The 17,467-nt window shown below is 39.5% G+C and overlaps 1 protein-coding gene across 1 annotated transcript in view; it reads right to left on the bottom strand.

Moving 5' to 3' along the window:
* Positions 1-453: 453 nt before the first annotated feature.
* The window catches only part of OTUD7A (OTU deubiquitinase 7A), a 250,890-nt gene continuing 233,876 nt past the window's right edge, over positions 454-17,467 (bottom strand). The window contains exons 13-15 of the mRNA XM_084640497.1: positions 5,377-5,491; positions 5,036-5,120; positions 454-2,033 (exon numbers count right to left, since the gene is read on the bottom strand). Of these exons, the coding sequence (XP_084496623.1) occupies positions 603-2,033; positions 5,036-5,120; positions 5,377-5,491 (1,631 nt within the window). The 3' untranslated portion in view covers positions 454-602. The remainder of the gene's footprint in view (positions 2,034-5,035; positions 5,121-5,376; positions 5,492-17,467) is intronic.

The following is a 17,467-nucleotide window of genomic DNA, read 5'->3' as shown; positions in this document are numbered from 1 at the left end:
ACAGTCCTCATGAGATGCAGACCTTCATTCACATATTTCTGGAGACACTGCGTTTCACACTAAAATGAATACAAATGTTTACAGTGATGTAATATGTCACTATGTTAAAAATTTGCAGTATGCAAAATGACTACCATTCTAAAAAAGGGGCTATGACAAATTTACTTTCTATTGAGAAAAAAATCACCCCATGATGGCTATAGAATTTCAAATGTATATGAGGCAGATACGATCCTATTACAATACCACATCTCCAGTATTATGACTTTTTCCCTGTCATTCTACTACCTGAGTGATGTCAGTGTAAATTCAGGCACCATTAGTACATTTTTGACCAAACATATACACAGCACTAACAAAGGAGTAAACAACCTTTCAGCTTACCAGTGTATGTAAAAAAGACACTGACAAAATGGAAAATAATAAATTCTTTATGATAAATTAATCCTCTTATTTCTGCACTGCCCCAGAAAAGTGACAAGCTAGACATTATTTACCCATCATTCCCTTTTTAGGATTCCTTTTCCCACAATCCATTGCTATTTACTTTGCAAGTAAGAAACTGGTTAAACTAAGTAGACAGGAAAGGATCCTCACAATCCTCAATGCCGGTGTCCCTTACTTTCTTTCTCCCTACGCTTTAACTCCTCTTTGTAGCAATATGAGCAGTAATTTTCAGTCTCAGGACGACCATAAAAGGAACAGTTCTCTTTCTTGCAACGGTTCTGCTGGATGGAATATATTGGGCAAACTGTGCTTCTGCCTCGGTTTTTATCATTGTTCAACCAGGTCTGAGGAGCCTCCTCATCAGCATATTCTAAGCAGTCTCTAATATCACCGGTATTAAACCCATTTGTAAATGTCTGTGACTTGTGGTCGGTAGGCATGGCGTAGGTCAGTGATTCCACTGTGTTCACTGTACGGATACCTGATATCCGGGCTGGGCTATAACTCTGTGAAGACAGTGATCGATTCTGTTGGGGATAAGTGGCACATGTTTTTAAGGTGCCAACCACTGGCTTATAGCTATCATCTTGGAAGCTAGATGGCTTGGAGTTGACATCATGCAAATGAATAACGCTTTGCCTTTGAACAGGTGGAGTATGGCTATAGTGGGCAGATACCGGAATGGGTCCGCTTTTCTTAGCACCATTACTTGGTGAAGAAAATGACCCTGGAGTGGGACTAGTGCGATCTTTAAACTTTAAAACCAGTTGAGTTGTATGGCTTTGAGGCAAGACTGGTGATGCCCTATCCTGAGGAGATGATTCTAACTTTTCTTTTGAATATGCTTCTTGCTCCAGTTTCCTGCAAGATGACCCATTGAGAACAGCTTTTTTCTCAGCCTCCTTTCGCTTCTGTTCCTGCTCAGCATTGAAGCGCTCTTGGGCACTGGTCAGGTAATAGCCGATCATCTCCTCATGGAACTGATGCCTATGGCTAGTCAGAAGAAGGCCAGCAAAAATAAACTTGCGTTCTCCTTGCATGGCAGCTCTCAAAATGTTGAGGCTGAGCTTTACATCGGTGCTGTATTTCCACGAGTCAGACTGTTTGTCAGAGAGGGATTTCGTGTTTATCTTTTCGGCAGGTGAGATGCTTGCCTTGTCAGTAGGAGAGGGAGTTGTCTTTTCAGACGGAGACGTGCTCGCAGACTGTCCAGATTCCTCTTTGCTCCCTTTGCGAGACTTTGACTTCTTCTCTTTGACTTTTTCTGTGATGTCGCCATTTTTCCCATTCCCTGAATTTGTTCTGCTCATCTTGCCATGCACTAGCCCTCCCAGCCCTCCCATATTCTTTTTCAGTTTAATTCCTAGAGTTTTACTGAGGCTTCCGAGTTTATTGGCAACTGAATCCGTCCTGTTTTTGTCTTTATCTTTCCTCTGTTTGTCTTTTTCCTTTTCTTTACCATTTTTGCCATTGCTGCCATTCGAATTACTACAGATGGAATCTCGGTCTGAGTCCATTGAGTCGGCCAGAGACTGAACGTCCTCCCCTGCTGAAGCGGTGGGCGATTCTGGCTGGGCCAAAGGAGCCTGTTAGGGGAAATTAGTTATGATTAGATAGAATAAAATCAGTTTTACACAAGGATTGCATTTCATATCCCCCATCAAATTGCTTCTAACTTGTAGCTTTAAATCTACGTAGAGCCATTTTAAAGTTAAGTTTTAATTAACGTCTGTAGCCTACAGGGCCTACAATGAACAAAACAGAGGTTATATTACTTCAGGGATAAGTGTATATTCTGCAACAATATTAGTTTATAAAAAAAATACACGACTGTCAATCACAAAATGGGGAAGAGTTAACATTTATTTGGAACTCTGAGTTCCAGTTCATGCTTGAAGGTGAAACTACATAACAGTTTGCACAGAATAGTTACAAAAGGATCCCAAATGGGACACTAAAAATTCTTGCAGCTTTCAAACTTGCACATGTTTATTCTAATTTGCAAAATTCTACTCACCCACTTGTTGAGAGTAAGTGACATTTTTTGCTGGATGAGAGAGTAAAGTTCTTCATTTTCATCACCATCAAGGTAAAGGATTGGTAACTGATTTTGTGCCAGGGCTAGTAAATTTCACTACAATTCTGCAAGACTATTCACTCAGTGTCAATTTTGTTCTGAAGAGCAACATTAACACTTAGTACAAATTTGCACTCTCTTTCTCATACATGAGATATTTGCCCAGTTTGTGGCTAGGCTACCACAGCTTTCTCAAGGTGCATCACTATAATTATTTTATGGGGATTCATGGAAGCCAGACAATAACAGCACTAGCAAATGCTATGAAAATAACAGTTAAGAGACTTGCAAGGTTCCCAAACTATGAATACAGCTCAGTCCTGGCTGGCAACACCCCTGCCCTCTCAATCCTGAGCCTCCCTGGAACAGATGCTGCAAATCATACTCATTTGCAAGACACGTCCGGGATAGAGACCAGTGTTCATTAGGGTCTAAGTTGAGATCATAAGCTCATTTGGGACCACAGGGATAAAAATAAGTCTCCAGAACTGGGAAAAATAGACTCTAAAACTACTGCAACAGCTGGCCTCTTTGGTGAATCTCTTGCTAATGTAGAGGGCGGATCCTGTGGGATGATGAGCGCCCAAACCACTAATTCACTACAATGGATATTGAGCATGTTTAGCACCAGGAAGCAAGAGGTCTTTACATCTGCCAAACAGCAAATATGAGAAGTTTAACTAACCATAATCCTTCAGAGCAAAATTCATCCCTTTGCAAAAAGCCAGTACGGGGACTATGTATCAATTGAGTCCTCAGAATAAGTCTTAAGTGGTGCATATGCTTGTGCTGGCCCCAGTGGGGTTGCTGAAAACCATTGAACCAAACTGTAAATTCTGTAAATAATGGAAATCACGTCAAGCCAGGGGGTGCGAGAGGACCCCCAGCACCAGCACCTATGGCTGGCCTTCTGCAAAAGGGGCAATTTCACCCTCATTCCATAGGGGGGAAGTTTCAGCTCTGCTGGGGAATTACTAGGAGTTATGCCATTCTCCCCATCCAAAATAAACCTGTCAATAATTAGTTGATGACTATCTAGCTGTGGAAAAGCACAAGTGAGACAACATTATGCTCTCAGCAGAGTTATTTATACATTGTGACTCAATAAGAACTGGTTCTACTTTTCTGGTATAGACAACTGAGTCAAAGACACGCATACAAACAACAGAAGGAGCGGCAGTGCTCTACACTTATACACTTAATATTACTGATTAATACTAGATGCAAGAACAAGGAGAAATGTATCATCGTCTCCAACACTAAGGATGAAATCTTGGCTCTACTGAAATCAATAGGAGTTTTGCCATTGACTTCAATGGGGCCAGGATTTTCCTCTAGGAGTTTCCTTCACTTCAGTTCAGTTAAAAATGAGCTCACAGTTCCTTTATAAAACAATATCCATCCCACAGTGCAGAGGAATGAAAAGCCAGCCCATGAGCCTGTCAACGAATACAATAAAATAATTAATAATTATAATAAATAGAGATGGGGCTTGTCTGTGCAGACAGATTAATTCAGTGGAAGCAAAGGGGAATCTGCTAGATGGTAGGTAACACCTCAATGGGACCAGACATGATTCATGAACAACTGGGGGAAATGAGGATCTGTCAATGAAAGGGATGGGCAGAGAGTATGTGGGAGTAATTGGAACTGACAGAGGAAAGAAAGGGTCTGGAAGTCTCTTAATAGGATTGGTGCCTTCAATGAGCATACACTGGGCCTTGTAAAACTACCTTTTTCTCCTGCAGACCTTCGCAGTTTTCCCTGAACCCTCAATTTCTCTTTTCAACCCCTGGTTGTGCTTGATGCCTCGTTACCTTTGTCCTCGCCCATCAACTTATTGACTCTAGATTAACCCCCATTTCCTTTAATATGATTTGCATGGGAATAGTGTGAGAGAGATTCAGCAATGAGGTCCCAGCTGTGTACCATTATAAATAGCTTCCTTCTCCCAAGGTGCTGGGCTGCCACTCTAGCAGCAGTTTGTGACCCTGTCAGCCACTTTCTAATATAAAAGTGGAGCTATGAGCTATCCAATGGTCCAAATTTAGTTCTTATAAGAGAAACTGAGTTGAAATGGGATGTTTTAGACCATAAAATGCTGCTGAAAGGGCAGCTGACCTTCTGGGAATATTGGAGCATAATGCAGAGAATGGCCTAAATAGTTCAGGAAACCTTTAAAAATAAAGAGAATTAAAACAAAACAAAAAACCCTAGAGAAAAATAATTCCAAAAGATTAGAGTTTTACTAGAAACTACTTTTCAAAGTGGAGTGCATGTTGTAAAAACACCCATGCAGCTGTGTGTGTCTGTGTGTTTTAAAGAAAAAAAGATGGAAAATTTACAAGCCTTATTCCAAAATCAGTGAGCCACACCAGGCTCTGTGCCTTTATTGGCTGTTGGTTCACTCCTGAGGTGACACAAGGCAGGTAGCCGAACCCCGCAATTTCCCCTATGAACAAGCCCTGTTGTGGCTTATTTCTCTTCTGTTTAGACAGAGGGAAGGGTTACCCGTGTTTCAGATGGTATGCGTATCCAGGTTACATTCATGTAGCTGTGCAGGAGATTAAGCTTTGCCTCCAGAGACAGAATCAAGCTGAAGAAAAACAGAGGAAAGAGAACAGATGACTAATTAGTTAAAAATACATCCAAGGAAAATCAATACGCACACTTCACTGCAGGAGATAATTTGCATTGTTCAGACTAACAGCAGCTCACAGCACATTAGTAAGGTTGAGACCCACCCACCTCTTTTCCCCCAATAAAGCTCTCTATTAGTGAGCGTCCCGGAACATAGATCAGGCTTGATGGGTTCAAGACACCTTACTGTTAAGATTACAGAGAGTTCTTACCTGGCCAGTCTGGTATTATCATTGTCATCTTTCCCCCACTCCCAGCCTTTCCCAGGATCAACCGCAAAGTGCAAAGGCAGTAACTTGTGTTCAGAGTCAGTCAGAGGGATCACCGCTGAAGAAAAGAAGAAATCAGGAAAGAAGAAATGGGTTTAGCTGGGAAAAGCGGAGAAAAAATAATTGGTGGAAGGAAAGAACCAGTACAGGAGTATGATGCAAAAGCCTCTTATACTCAAAACAGTCTCCCAATTCCTGTGTAATATGTGCCACCTCTCCCCTCTAAACCCAGGCCTTTTGTGAAGCATTTTGACACTGATTTCCCCCCCTTCTCCACATCTGAACCATAATCTCTGGTACTGTAAAGAAAAAAAAAAAAACAAAATTAGGAGTACTTGTGGCACCTTGTTTGACACTGCATTCAGTGCTGTAGCCTCTACTCATGCCACTAGTCTCACTGCCACTAATGAGGCTAATTGGAGTGAACTAGGACTACTGCCATGACTGAGAGTTGCAGGATCAGCCTCTTAAGCCTTGTCTACACTACAAAGTTGTACAACTTTAACTATACTGGTACAGTTAAAGCAATACAATCCCTCTAGTGTGGATGTAGTTATAACGAAAAAACATGCTTATTCTGGTATAAACAGGATTATACTGGTATAGATTATGCATGTATGGGAAGGGGAATGAGCTATACTAGTATCAAGGATCTTTATTCTGGTATAACTGCATCCACACAAGGGGTAGTACCAACATACCTGACTGGGTAAGTATATATATGACACCACAAGCTATCATACTTATAGCAGAACAAGATTTGTGTGTAGACCAGGCCAAGTAAGGTCTTTGGAGCAAGGACCCTGACATTTTGTAATGCACAATGTACATCTACAGGGATATATTACATTATAAATATTAGTAATAGCTGAAATAAAACCCCCATTTTAGCACCAGGCAGATTATATATACAAACACACACATTAGATATACAATATACATTAATGTCTGTGTAAGTGTCTTTCATAGTTAGTACCTTTTCATTTTTCACTGCTAAAGAAATAAAAGGTTGATAATTTGAATCTAAATCCTTCAACTGTTGCTTAGGGCATGAACAAGGTTCTGCCATCCCTGCCTATTCTAAGTCACTCTTTGCATGTTCTCAATATGTTCTTATGGCCCATAAAGTTGAGAAGAGCATTCAACATTGAAACGTGAAGTAGAGAGGGATTCTGGAGATTTCTGACTCAGGTAATGATTGCCAGTTAAGGTATTTAATAGCCTGAGGCAAAGCCCAGTGCACGAACGAGTCCGCATGCTATTTAAGGACCGCTCAAGTCCACTGAAAGGACCACGGCTACTGGGCTTATCCCCCATGGTTGTTTTCTTTCTTTTTGTTGTCCTGCCTGCTTGGTGTTTGCCTCAGGGATGAAGTTTAGCAGCTGTGCTGCGTACAGAGCATTCTGAAGACTCTACTACAATATGTTTTAGAGATTCTTAATTGAATACATTATGAGAAACGTAATGGCGGTTTGAATTAAAATTGGCAATTTTCTTCTGTTTCATTTTTTAAAAAGATTAGTCTCTGGGCTTACATATTTTATGATGACATTTAATATAAAGCTGTTGAAGGGGGGCTGGGAAGGGGACTCCTCTTTCTCAGAATGCTGCAGCCCATTACTGCTCTAGTGACAACCAATCAAGAAATTTAATTTTCTTTAACATTAGCCTAAATGACTCACTGTAAATATTCACCCAAGGAAAGCCAAAGGGCAAAGGGACTCTGAAAAGCCTGCCAGCCACATGGCAATGAATAATTCAGAGGTTATTACCTTTACCATAAACAATACTGAACTGTTATTTTCCAGCAGCACAGACATCTACATTAGCAACACTGGAAGATGGAGCATTTCTGGATAATTATTGTTGATCACAGAGCAGAATCCAGGATGTATAATCTACACTTGTAACAATAATCATGCTGAAATCAACTATTAATTGTGCTTGATTTAGACATATTTGATGATGACTCCACTATAAAACTATTTTTTGCCTCGTTTAATTTGATTTTCTACACAAAAGAAGGGGGGGAGGGCAAGAGGAAAGCAAGAATTGTGTACAAATTCTGTGCCAAGATTGCCACCTACTGGCAATAGAGTACAATTCTTTATACTGTAGTACAAGTTTTTGTCCAGGTTGCTCTTGTATGAAATATAGAACTGTGGACAATTAGCCAGTTTTAGCTGCATATATTGCTATTAGGTTCAGGTATGGAAGCAAGTATTGTTAGAGACTTTAGCTCTTTGAAGAATGTGCATTTGGATGACAAGTATAATATATGATGCTGCAATTCAAAATTAATTGGAGAGTTCTGCATTAGAGCCACCAAGTCATTGCCCTATGGGGCACCCCAAAGGGCATCAGTGCCAAGTAGAAGTGATTACTGGGCCTGATCTCAATCTCATGTACACTAAATGTAAATCAGGAGTACCTCCACTGAATTCAATGACATTATATCAGTGGAACATCAGTGATGGAGTGAAAACAAAATCAAGTCCCGTGTGTTTTGAGTGTCATTTACAGTCCAAAAAGTAAAATACAGTCAGAACTTCTTAAACCTATGCAAATTAAGTTAATTAAGCAACCGTTATGGACTTAGGATTTATTATACTCCTCACAAATATATTAAATCAGCACATTACAGAAAGCAAGCAAGAAAAGAGCCCAACTAAGCCAAGGATAAACACATGCCCAGTCTTGGTGGTGCATGCTTTTGCAGAGCACAGATTGTGATTTGTGAGTTGGGACGTCACGACATGGCTTGAAACCAAAAGCATTTTACTATTGTCATGTATTTGATTCTTTGGACTTAGTTCCTCCCCGGAAAGTAAATGCACCTTGAGAAACAAAACATTTAGAATGTTGGGATTTCATTGTAAGAGAAAATGACAGGTTACAATGAACAGTTTTCATACACAGATTTCAGAGAAATCCATTAAAATGAACTGTTTTTATATATAACATTTTTATTGATATTTGTACAAATAATAAATTTGGCCTAAACTGTCCTGACAGAGGCCCTCTAATGATATTTTAATCAGTAAAACAGATACATTAAGGGTTATAATATTGTACCATCTCCATAAATATGGAGCTTCTCCATAAATAAGGAGCACAGCTTCTGAAGCTCCTTTCACATGAATTTTTTTACAGCTCTGTGATGTGGATATACACCATAAACTGATTCTTGTGGGTAGTTTGAGGTTAGGATGAGGGAATATTACGCTCTTCATGCACAGTTTAATAGCTGAAGTCTTGAATCTTTAAAATTTCACTGTGCTGTCTGTTTCATAAGGTACATTCTATTCAATAACTTTGGTTTCCTGTAGGTGAGATCCCCCTTCCGGTATGACAGAAGCAATTGTAAAGTTCAAGGACTGCAAGTAAGACACTTCAACTAATTTCTGAAGTGAACATGGTAGGTCCAAGTACCCTGCAATTGCCTACCTGAATAATCTGTGATTGTTTGCTGCTCCAGTATGGTCAAGGATTTTCTTTTTGAACAGTCCTAGCTGAAACCTTGCTATAACTCTGTTAACAAGCCCTGCTGCAGATTGCACAGGTCAAAAGTCATTGCAGCTATTGATGAATGACAGCATTCAATGTCCTCCAAGTGTACTTTTTAAAGTATTTCTAAAGCGATTGGCAAAATAACATGCCCAAATAGGTGCTCTCCAGTGAACCTTTATGATAAATGTATTATAGTCAAAGGACTGTTGTCATACAACTCACAATTATTATTTCAATCTGATTATGAGGAGTCATTTCACTGCTGGCTGGTTGACAAAGCACTTCATTGTAGTGTGGGAGCTCTTAGGTAAGCCTCATGAAACAGTCTCTGCCCCAGTTGGCAAATGTTCTTTTTTTTTTCTGAATATATGAATAAAGACGAAAAACCTGGATTAAGCAGCTTGTGAGGAGACAAAACTATTGGCAGGTTCTAGCCAGCTGATATATTTCACCCTATAGGACCCATTTTACAGTTAATGGAACTACCACAATGTGTTGATCAAAGTGATAACTCAAGGACATGTCAAACGTGTTTCAGGGAAACCACTGGTGACAGGTATGTTTTAAAATCCTCTCCAGACAAACAGGGTTCCTCCTGGGGACCTGAGAGCAATGTTACCCACCTTTATCTCCTCAGGAACTGACACATTTTGCAATATATATGTACATGAGTTGAACAAATTTAGATATGGGGTATATCAGGGCAAAATGATTGACGTCGCTGGGGTTTCACCTATAAATGCTAATGGGAGTTTTACTTATAAGTCAAAGCTCCAGATTTGATCTGGTGAGACGGCGTAGTCCACGTAAAACAAAATCAAAGCTATCTTTCCTCCAAAACTCTCAAATTATATGATCAATGCTATTCGTATATGGAGAAGAAATCTTCATTACTGCCTATAATTAGATTGTATTTTATTTAAAATATAAAAAAAGGCCAATTCTTAACAGACGTTGATGGGCACAAATCCCCTCTATTCTCAATAGGACTATGAACGGGTTTTATGTTTTCCTTTGGTATTTATTAGCTACACTGCATATTTAGGGATAATACGGCCTGCCAGATCTGGCGCTCAGAAGATTACCTCAGATAGGGAGTGCCTGTGATGATATGGTGCATCACTGTGGCTATCACTCACTCCCTGCCCCAGCTGCCAGGCCCAGGTGGGAAGGAAAAAATGGGTATGAGTGGAGCATCTCTCTGTCCGTCTAATTCCTGGCTGTCGTAATAATATCTGCAGATCATTGGCAGCTGCATATACTACATTCGACCTGAGGCTGCTGTACCACTTATCAGCATTCAGGCTGGAGCCTGAATGGTGTAGCATTCCCACCACCTCAGTTTTATGCCAAACACTGCTTGGCTGAACCATATGTGGACTTGCACTAGTAGGCAGTACAAAACCAGGTCACTCTAAATACTACTTTGATTCAACTGCCCCTGTAATTAGCCTGTCACTGTCTTTGCTTGCATGATTCAATTTAAGTGAAGCAGTCTAGGTCATAAGAAAGAGTAAATCCCTAAGAAGTTTTTCAGAGGGAAATAATACAAAAGCAGACCCAATATTTAAAATTACATTGATGCCTATAGGGAATCTTCAACAGCTTTCAGTTATCCCATACCTTTTGCACGCAAATACAATTACATGAAACAGCCCTAAGGAGATTACTTATCAATAAAAAGAGTATTTTATATTATCTTTAATACCAATATTTTGATCATTCAAGATTATATTATCTACCACCGAGGGAAATGTGTTGCCTAATTATTAAAAATAAAATATTTTGGCAATGTACAATAAACAACAGGAACATATAATAGCTTGTAATAATAGCAATATGTCACCAGGTGGCATTAAAGGGTTTAATTTACTGAGTACTATAATTAGCGCACAGAGAATGGAGTTTATTTGAACAGTAGCATTCACCACCCTTCTGAGCGTGTGGATGTCATGGCGGTGAAGGGCTTGGGAGGAGAGTAAACCTGTTTGTAGAATTTACTCAGGTGAGCTGTGACAAGTACATGCTAGGGTCTTCCTCCCATCCCCTTTTTAAACTGCAATTTTGGGGGCTCCCCCAGCCACCACTGGGCACTACAGTAAACAAAATTATGGTTAACCACATGTATAAGGCATTATAACTGTACCATGGCATTGACCAAGCAACATTCAAACAGTCAAATGCATAAAACTACACACCCATCCTGCCATGTAACAATTATGCTACAAGCCTTTGGAGATCCCATTCAGAAATGCAGAGATCAGAATGCGACACAAGCATGCTTCCTAAACTGACTGAGTTTGCTCTCCAACCAATGGTCTACTTTGCAGGAACTGACAAGAGTATCAAGAACCAGGCCACACTGTGCTTCTGGTTTGTGGACAGTCTCAATCTGCTTCTCTATTTTTTGTGCTTCCTAACAGATGGCCTCTAATCATATGATAACTCACTCACTCTCTAGAACAATTACCCCCCATGGGAGGCCGATGGGACAAGTGTACAAGAACATAGCTTTTGAACAAGCACAAGCTTTCTTTATTAAAAAGATGGTCTCCAGTTTAACCAATGAACTTTTTTCTGATTAGCTACAATATATAACATGCTTAATAGTAATACAACTAGGATTATGAGGATAAACTCAAGAAAAAAATACATCTGCATAAAAGTAACATTATAAAGATTAATTTAAATCTTTTTTCCCAAATTAACTTTGTGATGCACACGTTACCTAGTGCAAATTTAGAAGTAAAAATTTCGACTCATTCTTAGCATTTCCTTCAATGAAAGATCCTTATTATCCTACTGGATTGTTTTCAGGAAAAAGCCAAATATCCTAAATTATACACTGTAGATCCTAACTGGGAGAGGACTGGCGTCATTTTCACATGAACCCTAAAAACTACAAGAATTAGACTACTGTGCCTATAAGTAATAAATAATAGTAATAATGTTCCTTTGCAGTTATGTAGCGTCTTTCATCAAAGGATTTCAGAGCACTTTACAAACATGTAATTAAGTCTTACAACATCCCTGCACTGCACACTCAATATGACTATTTATACATAGTTGCTAAAAACAGGGAATCACTGAGAATCTAACTTTCCTCAACAGAGAGGCTCTTGTGACAATGCAGTATTACATGAATGGAGAAAGAGAGACCAGGTGGATGAGGTAATATCTTTTATTGGACCAACTTATTGGGAAGGATCAATTTCCTTTCAAAATTACAACTACCCACTGATCCCCTTTACAGAGCTTCATCCCTAAGGAAGTTTGCTTCAGAAAGAAGAAAAAGGGTAATAGTAAATATCTTTGACATGTGACACATGACAATTCTCCAGAGTACTTGGCAAGAGGGACTTCAGTTTGTACTGAACACCAAAGATGAAATAAAAACTAATATTTATTAAGAAAACTTCAAATACGTCTTCAGAATAGTGGGAAAACAGAAACAGCTTATACTGGTAACCAAAGAGTATACTGACATATTTTTATGTCAAAGAATGTCGTCTCTTTGTACTATTCACCTGTAATATCTCATAGTGGTAGGTCTCTGCACAAAGCATGCTGTCCAAGATTCACCTTGGCTTAGAATTTCTGGTTTTTAGGCAGTGGATTTTAAGCCAGATTCTTATCTTTTTCTTAGCAGGACCCTTCATGTCCTGCTTGGAGAGCTGAGGTTCTCTTTTCCCATGTTACCCTTCCCCTTCCTGTCCATCAAAGGTTTTGCATCTTAGCACCTTTCATCTTGCAGAAAAGGGCTGGATGTGACTTTGACCTAAGCAGAGCTACGTACAGGCCAAATGTCAATGTGAGCTCTATTGGACCATTTGACAGCCTTTGACACCATGGACTGCGAGGTGCTGCTCACCCATCTACAAGACCTGACTGGTGGAGACAGAGTTTGAGCTGACTCTGCTCTCTCCTTTCAGATGAAATTATTCCCTCTTTCCTCTGACATCAGGAATCATAACATTCAAAAACCAGTAGGAGAACACTTCAATCTCCCTGGTCACTCAATAACAGACCTAAAAGTGGCAATTCTTCCACAACAAAAACTTCAAAAACAGACTCCAACGTGAAACTGCAGAACTGGAATTAATTTGAAAACTGGATACCATCAGATTAGGCCTGAATAAAGACTGAGAGTGTTTGGGTCATTATAAAACCTAAACTGAATTTTCCCAATACTAATTTCCCCCTACTGTTACTCACACCTTCTTGTCAACTGTCTGAAATGGGCCACTCTCATTACCACTTCAAAAGTTATTTTTCCTCCCTTGGTATCCTGCTGTCAATTGAATTGTCTCGTTAGACCAACCTCACACTTGGTAAGGCAATTCACATATTTTCATGTATTTATACCCTGCTCCTGTATTTTCCACTCCATGTATCTGAAGAAGTGGGTTCTAGCCCGTGAAAGCTAATGCCCAAATAAATGTGTTAGTCTCTAAGGTGCCACAAAGACTCCTCGTTGTTTTTGCTGATACAGACTAACATGGCTACCACTCTGAAACCTCTTCCCTCAAAGACCCTCACATGGTGAATCTGACAGGAACTGATCCCATTGTCTCTCATATTCACAATCTTCCTAAAGCCATCAGGAAAGATTCTACAGGCTCTGATGTTGCCATCAGTATGTAGATGACACTTAGCTCTATGCCCCACCTTAATAAATGTGGACTCTGTAATTTCCCCAGTGATCCAGTGTTTGAATAAGGGGGTGGGGGAGAGAGAGCGAAGAGCTGCGGGGTAAAGGCAGAAGTTATGTGAGTTGGGAAGGGTGCTGCATTTTGAGGAACTAACTGAAAAGGTGACCTGCTCCTCATCAAAGTGGCACACAAATGCAAAATCATGCTTCACAATTCAGTGTTTCTAGACACCCAGGGAGTAACTCAGACCGGGATGTCTCTCACCTTTGGCTTGTTCAGCTATTGTGTTAATTCCTCTAGGAAGTAGATCTACGAACCACAATCCACATATTTATTATCCTCATATGAATATAACTCTTTCCACCTTAAAATAATCTTAGGGGCCCAGAAGCTGCAGCTAGATAGTGCAGCATACAGCAGCCCTTGTTCTAAGCAGAGCTGACTGTATGAACGTCTCATACCAGTATCTTGCATAGTTCACTGGCTGCCAGTGGGTCCATTTCAAAGTGCTCAAGCTCACCTTCAAAGCCCTGAATGGGTGAGAGTCCCTTTATCTCAGGAACTGTCTTTCTGCTCCTCATCATGTATCAGATAAAATCATCAAAGCAAGAATTAAAAAACTATAGAGAAAAAAACGTAGATGGAGGTATGTATTAAATCCAAAAGCTGCACCATAACTTGTAATTTATATGAATATCTATTGAAGTCAGTAACTGGTTAACACACACCAGACCTCCTACAAACCTCTGTAATAAAATGGTAACAAAGATATATTCAAAACTTGCATCTCTATTCTGGTTAGATGATCTCATTGTATCATTTCATTTCAGAAAGGCTTTTCGAACGGTACCTTAGTACTGTTTAGGAAATGGCTCCTTTGTGAAAATAATTCTCACAGGGTTGGCTGGCTACTGGTTGTTATTGTTGGTGAGCTGTAAGACAGCTACCATGTCCACTATGCATAATGCAATTCCCTGCAAAGGCCAAACTGGTTGCCAAGCACCTACCTGAAAAATCCCTGAAACATAAGCCATTGGAGAACAGGTGCTCAATGTAGGAGAAAAAGGAAATCAAAGATAGGTGCCACTTAAGGCTGAATGGTTTTACTGAATGGATTTTCCCATCATACGCTTGACATTTAGATTCAGTTTTTTCATTTTTGTATTCTGTTTTTAGCACTGCGCTCTAATACTAAGTGCTTCTTCAATACTGCACAAAGCTGCCGTATGACACTGTCCCCTTTGGTACAACCTCATCCAAACACAGGAGGACCTGACTGGGTGTTCAAGTCTTGGATGAAGATGTCTGAAGGTGTGTTATAAAAGTTTCTTTCCTCCTCACCCTCCTTTTTATAAACCTCCTCCTCTCTAGCTGCAACCTTGTGCATTTTTGTAGCATGCTTATCTTCCAGGCAGAAAGATTTTAGAGACTTGAAAAGCCAGCAGATTTTGTTGTTGTGTAATAGGGGTATATGCCCTCTTTTGGGAGTTTAAAACACCTCTGCAGCTTTGTCAATGAATGAGAAACAATTCTGGGATTCAAACTCATTTCTCCTGCCTGGTAGCACAAAGCACTTGTAGAGCACCAAGCTGACCTTATAACTCTCCCTGTTTCCTTTGTAAATTCCCTCCAACACAATAGGAACAAATACAAATCTGAGTTCAGCTGATTTCCGCCTAGCTTGGTATGTTTTTGATTAGCTGTGATTTTGATTTGAAAGCAGAACTAGAAGCTTAATTGGATATAATTTATTCACAGCAAGCTAGAGCTACAACTTTGATTTTATGCACAAGAAATCCAGAATTATGCATCTTTTCACTAATGATGGTGATGGGGCAGCAGTCTGCAGGAATTCCGCTGGACAAGATACATTTTGTAGCAATGGTTATACACACTGAAATCAGCTTTCCAACATGATGCGTCTGAAGGGGAAAGGAATCCTTTAAAAAATATAGGTAAGAGCTCTCTGTCTATAGAAATTTTCTGTAAGAAGAGTGTTGGTCTTTGAAAGCCACCAAGTCCAGTGTAAAAATGCATCATTTTAATAGTAATTTTAAACTTACTCCTTTTTTTGAAATAATGTATACCTGAAAGCATTAAAAAACCTAGACTGAGATTTTCAAAACTGCCTAAATAATTTGGATGCATTAATGTGAATTGAACTCCAAAATTCCCTATGCATCATTGAAAAATCTCAGCCTAAATGTATTTGTTTGCTGAGGTATAATAATTCTAGTGAAAATAATTTGCATGTTGGGAGGTTGGACTGGATCCTGTCGTCCAAGGATCTCAAAGCTCTTCCTAAATATTAATTCGACCTTGCAACACTAGGGAAGTAAGCATTATTGTACTCATTCTGTAGACTGGCAAACAGATACAAAATAGTTACATGACTTGACCAAAGTCACAAGATGAGTGAGGTGATAACGGAACCAGGAGTTCTGCTTCAAATTGCCTACTGTACTTACTAGGCAACACTCCCACATGAGTATCTGTAAATCCACATTGTCTGCTTGCCACAAATCACATCCTACAGGATTGTTGGTTTTGCAACTAATTTATTATTGGGACACTTGTTATCCACAAATGAAACATTCAAGCTTTAATGCCAAAATCTCATGGAAGATACTAAAACTTTGATCCTTTTACTTTTATAAAATATGTTTAAAAATAATATGCTTACGAGCACCTGAATATCCGCCACTTAATATCCTGGAGCTATGAGGCTTTCATCTATACTCCAATCAACTCAGAGACATGCTTCCCCTTCACTTCTTGTCACTTAACTAACCATTTTGAAATTAACATCAACCAAAGCAGACAACATTTATTGTGCTTCTTCTATAATTCTTCATTTTTTAGTGCTGCTTTTTTTTTTAAACTGTAAATGTCAAGGATAATTTTCCAAACTCTGTCAGAATCTTGACATCCATCTCTTTCAGAGCAAGTGAAAGAAGAGTGAGTGAATGTGAGTGTGGATTGGGCGGGAGGCTTGGAAGCAAAGGGACAGGAAGAAGGGAAGGAATGAAATCGGGGAAAGGCAATGATAGTTTCTTTCTCCCTACATTTTGTACATATTCAGTGGAGCCGCCAGAGAGGTGATTACACTAATCAGTGAGATGCAGCTGTCTACTGGAGCGCTCATCCTTGAGAATTAGCCAAAACAGAGAGTGGCAACAAAGCTGTATTGAATCAGTGCAGCAGAACTAAATTATGTAGAAGAGACATTTCAGAAAGGCGATGTTTTTCTAGCAAAGCAGCAGTGACTACATCTTGACAGTTTAATCTGTAATATTTTTAAGAGGATTATGACTGAAATTTGCTTTGGTTAAGAGAACTGCATTAAAACCTTTATATATTTGACACTTTTGCACTTACAGCATATATGCCTTTGCCAAGGCCAGGCCTAAACACAATTTTGGAGGTTTGGTGGGGTTTTTTTGGTCTCGCTTTTGTTGAGGGATCACTAGTAAATAAATACAATTGGAAAGCTTTGAAAAACAAACACAATTATAGCTAGCATACTAATGTGAAAAACAACCGCAAGTCAATTAAAATAAGCTCAACAGTCCACTTTTCTGATTTTCCCAACAGTTCACAGACCCTGTCAAGTAATTAATACTAATCTTTCTAAACCGATCTGAGAATTTGTGGGGTGTAAGCTACACACAATCACAGGAGCTATTTACTCCATAGTGTCTCCTTGTAACATTTAAATCAAAGGATGCTTTGAGCTATGTTGGGAGTAGAGCCATTACATTTATCCATTTACAGGAAATCAGTCTTTATAAAAAGAGTTACTGTGCCTTTGAACTGACAAATTCATGAATAAAGGCTTTTAGGAATAATCAGCTAAATCCCCATGATTAAAA

The sequence above is a fragment of the Lepidochelys olivacea genome (assembly GCF_965140295.1).
Source record: "Lepidochelys olivacea isolate rLepOli2 genome assembly, chromosome: 10".
Classification (NCBI taxonomy): Eukaryota; Metazoa; Chordata; order Testudines; family Cheloniidae; genus Lepidochelys; species Lepidochelys olivacea.
This window is presented reverse-complemented; position numbering and strand designations above follow the sequence as displayed.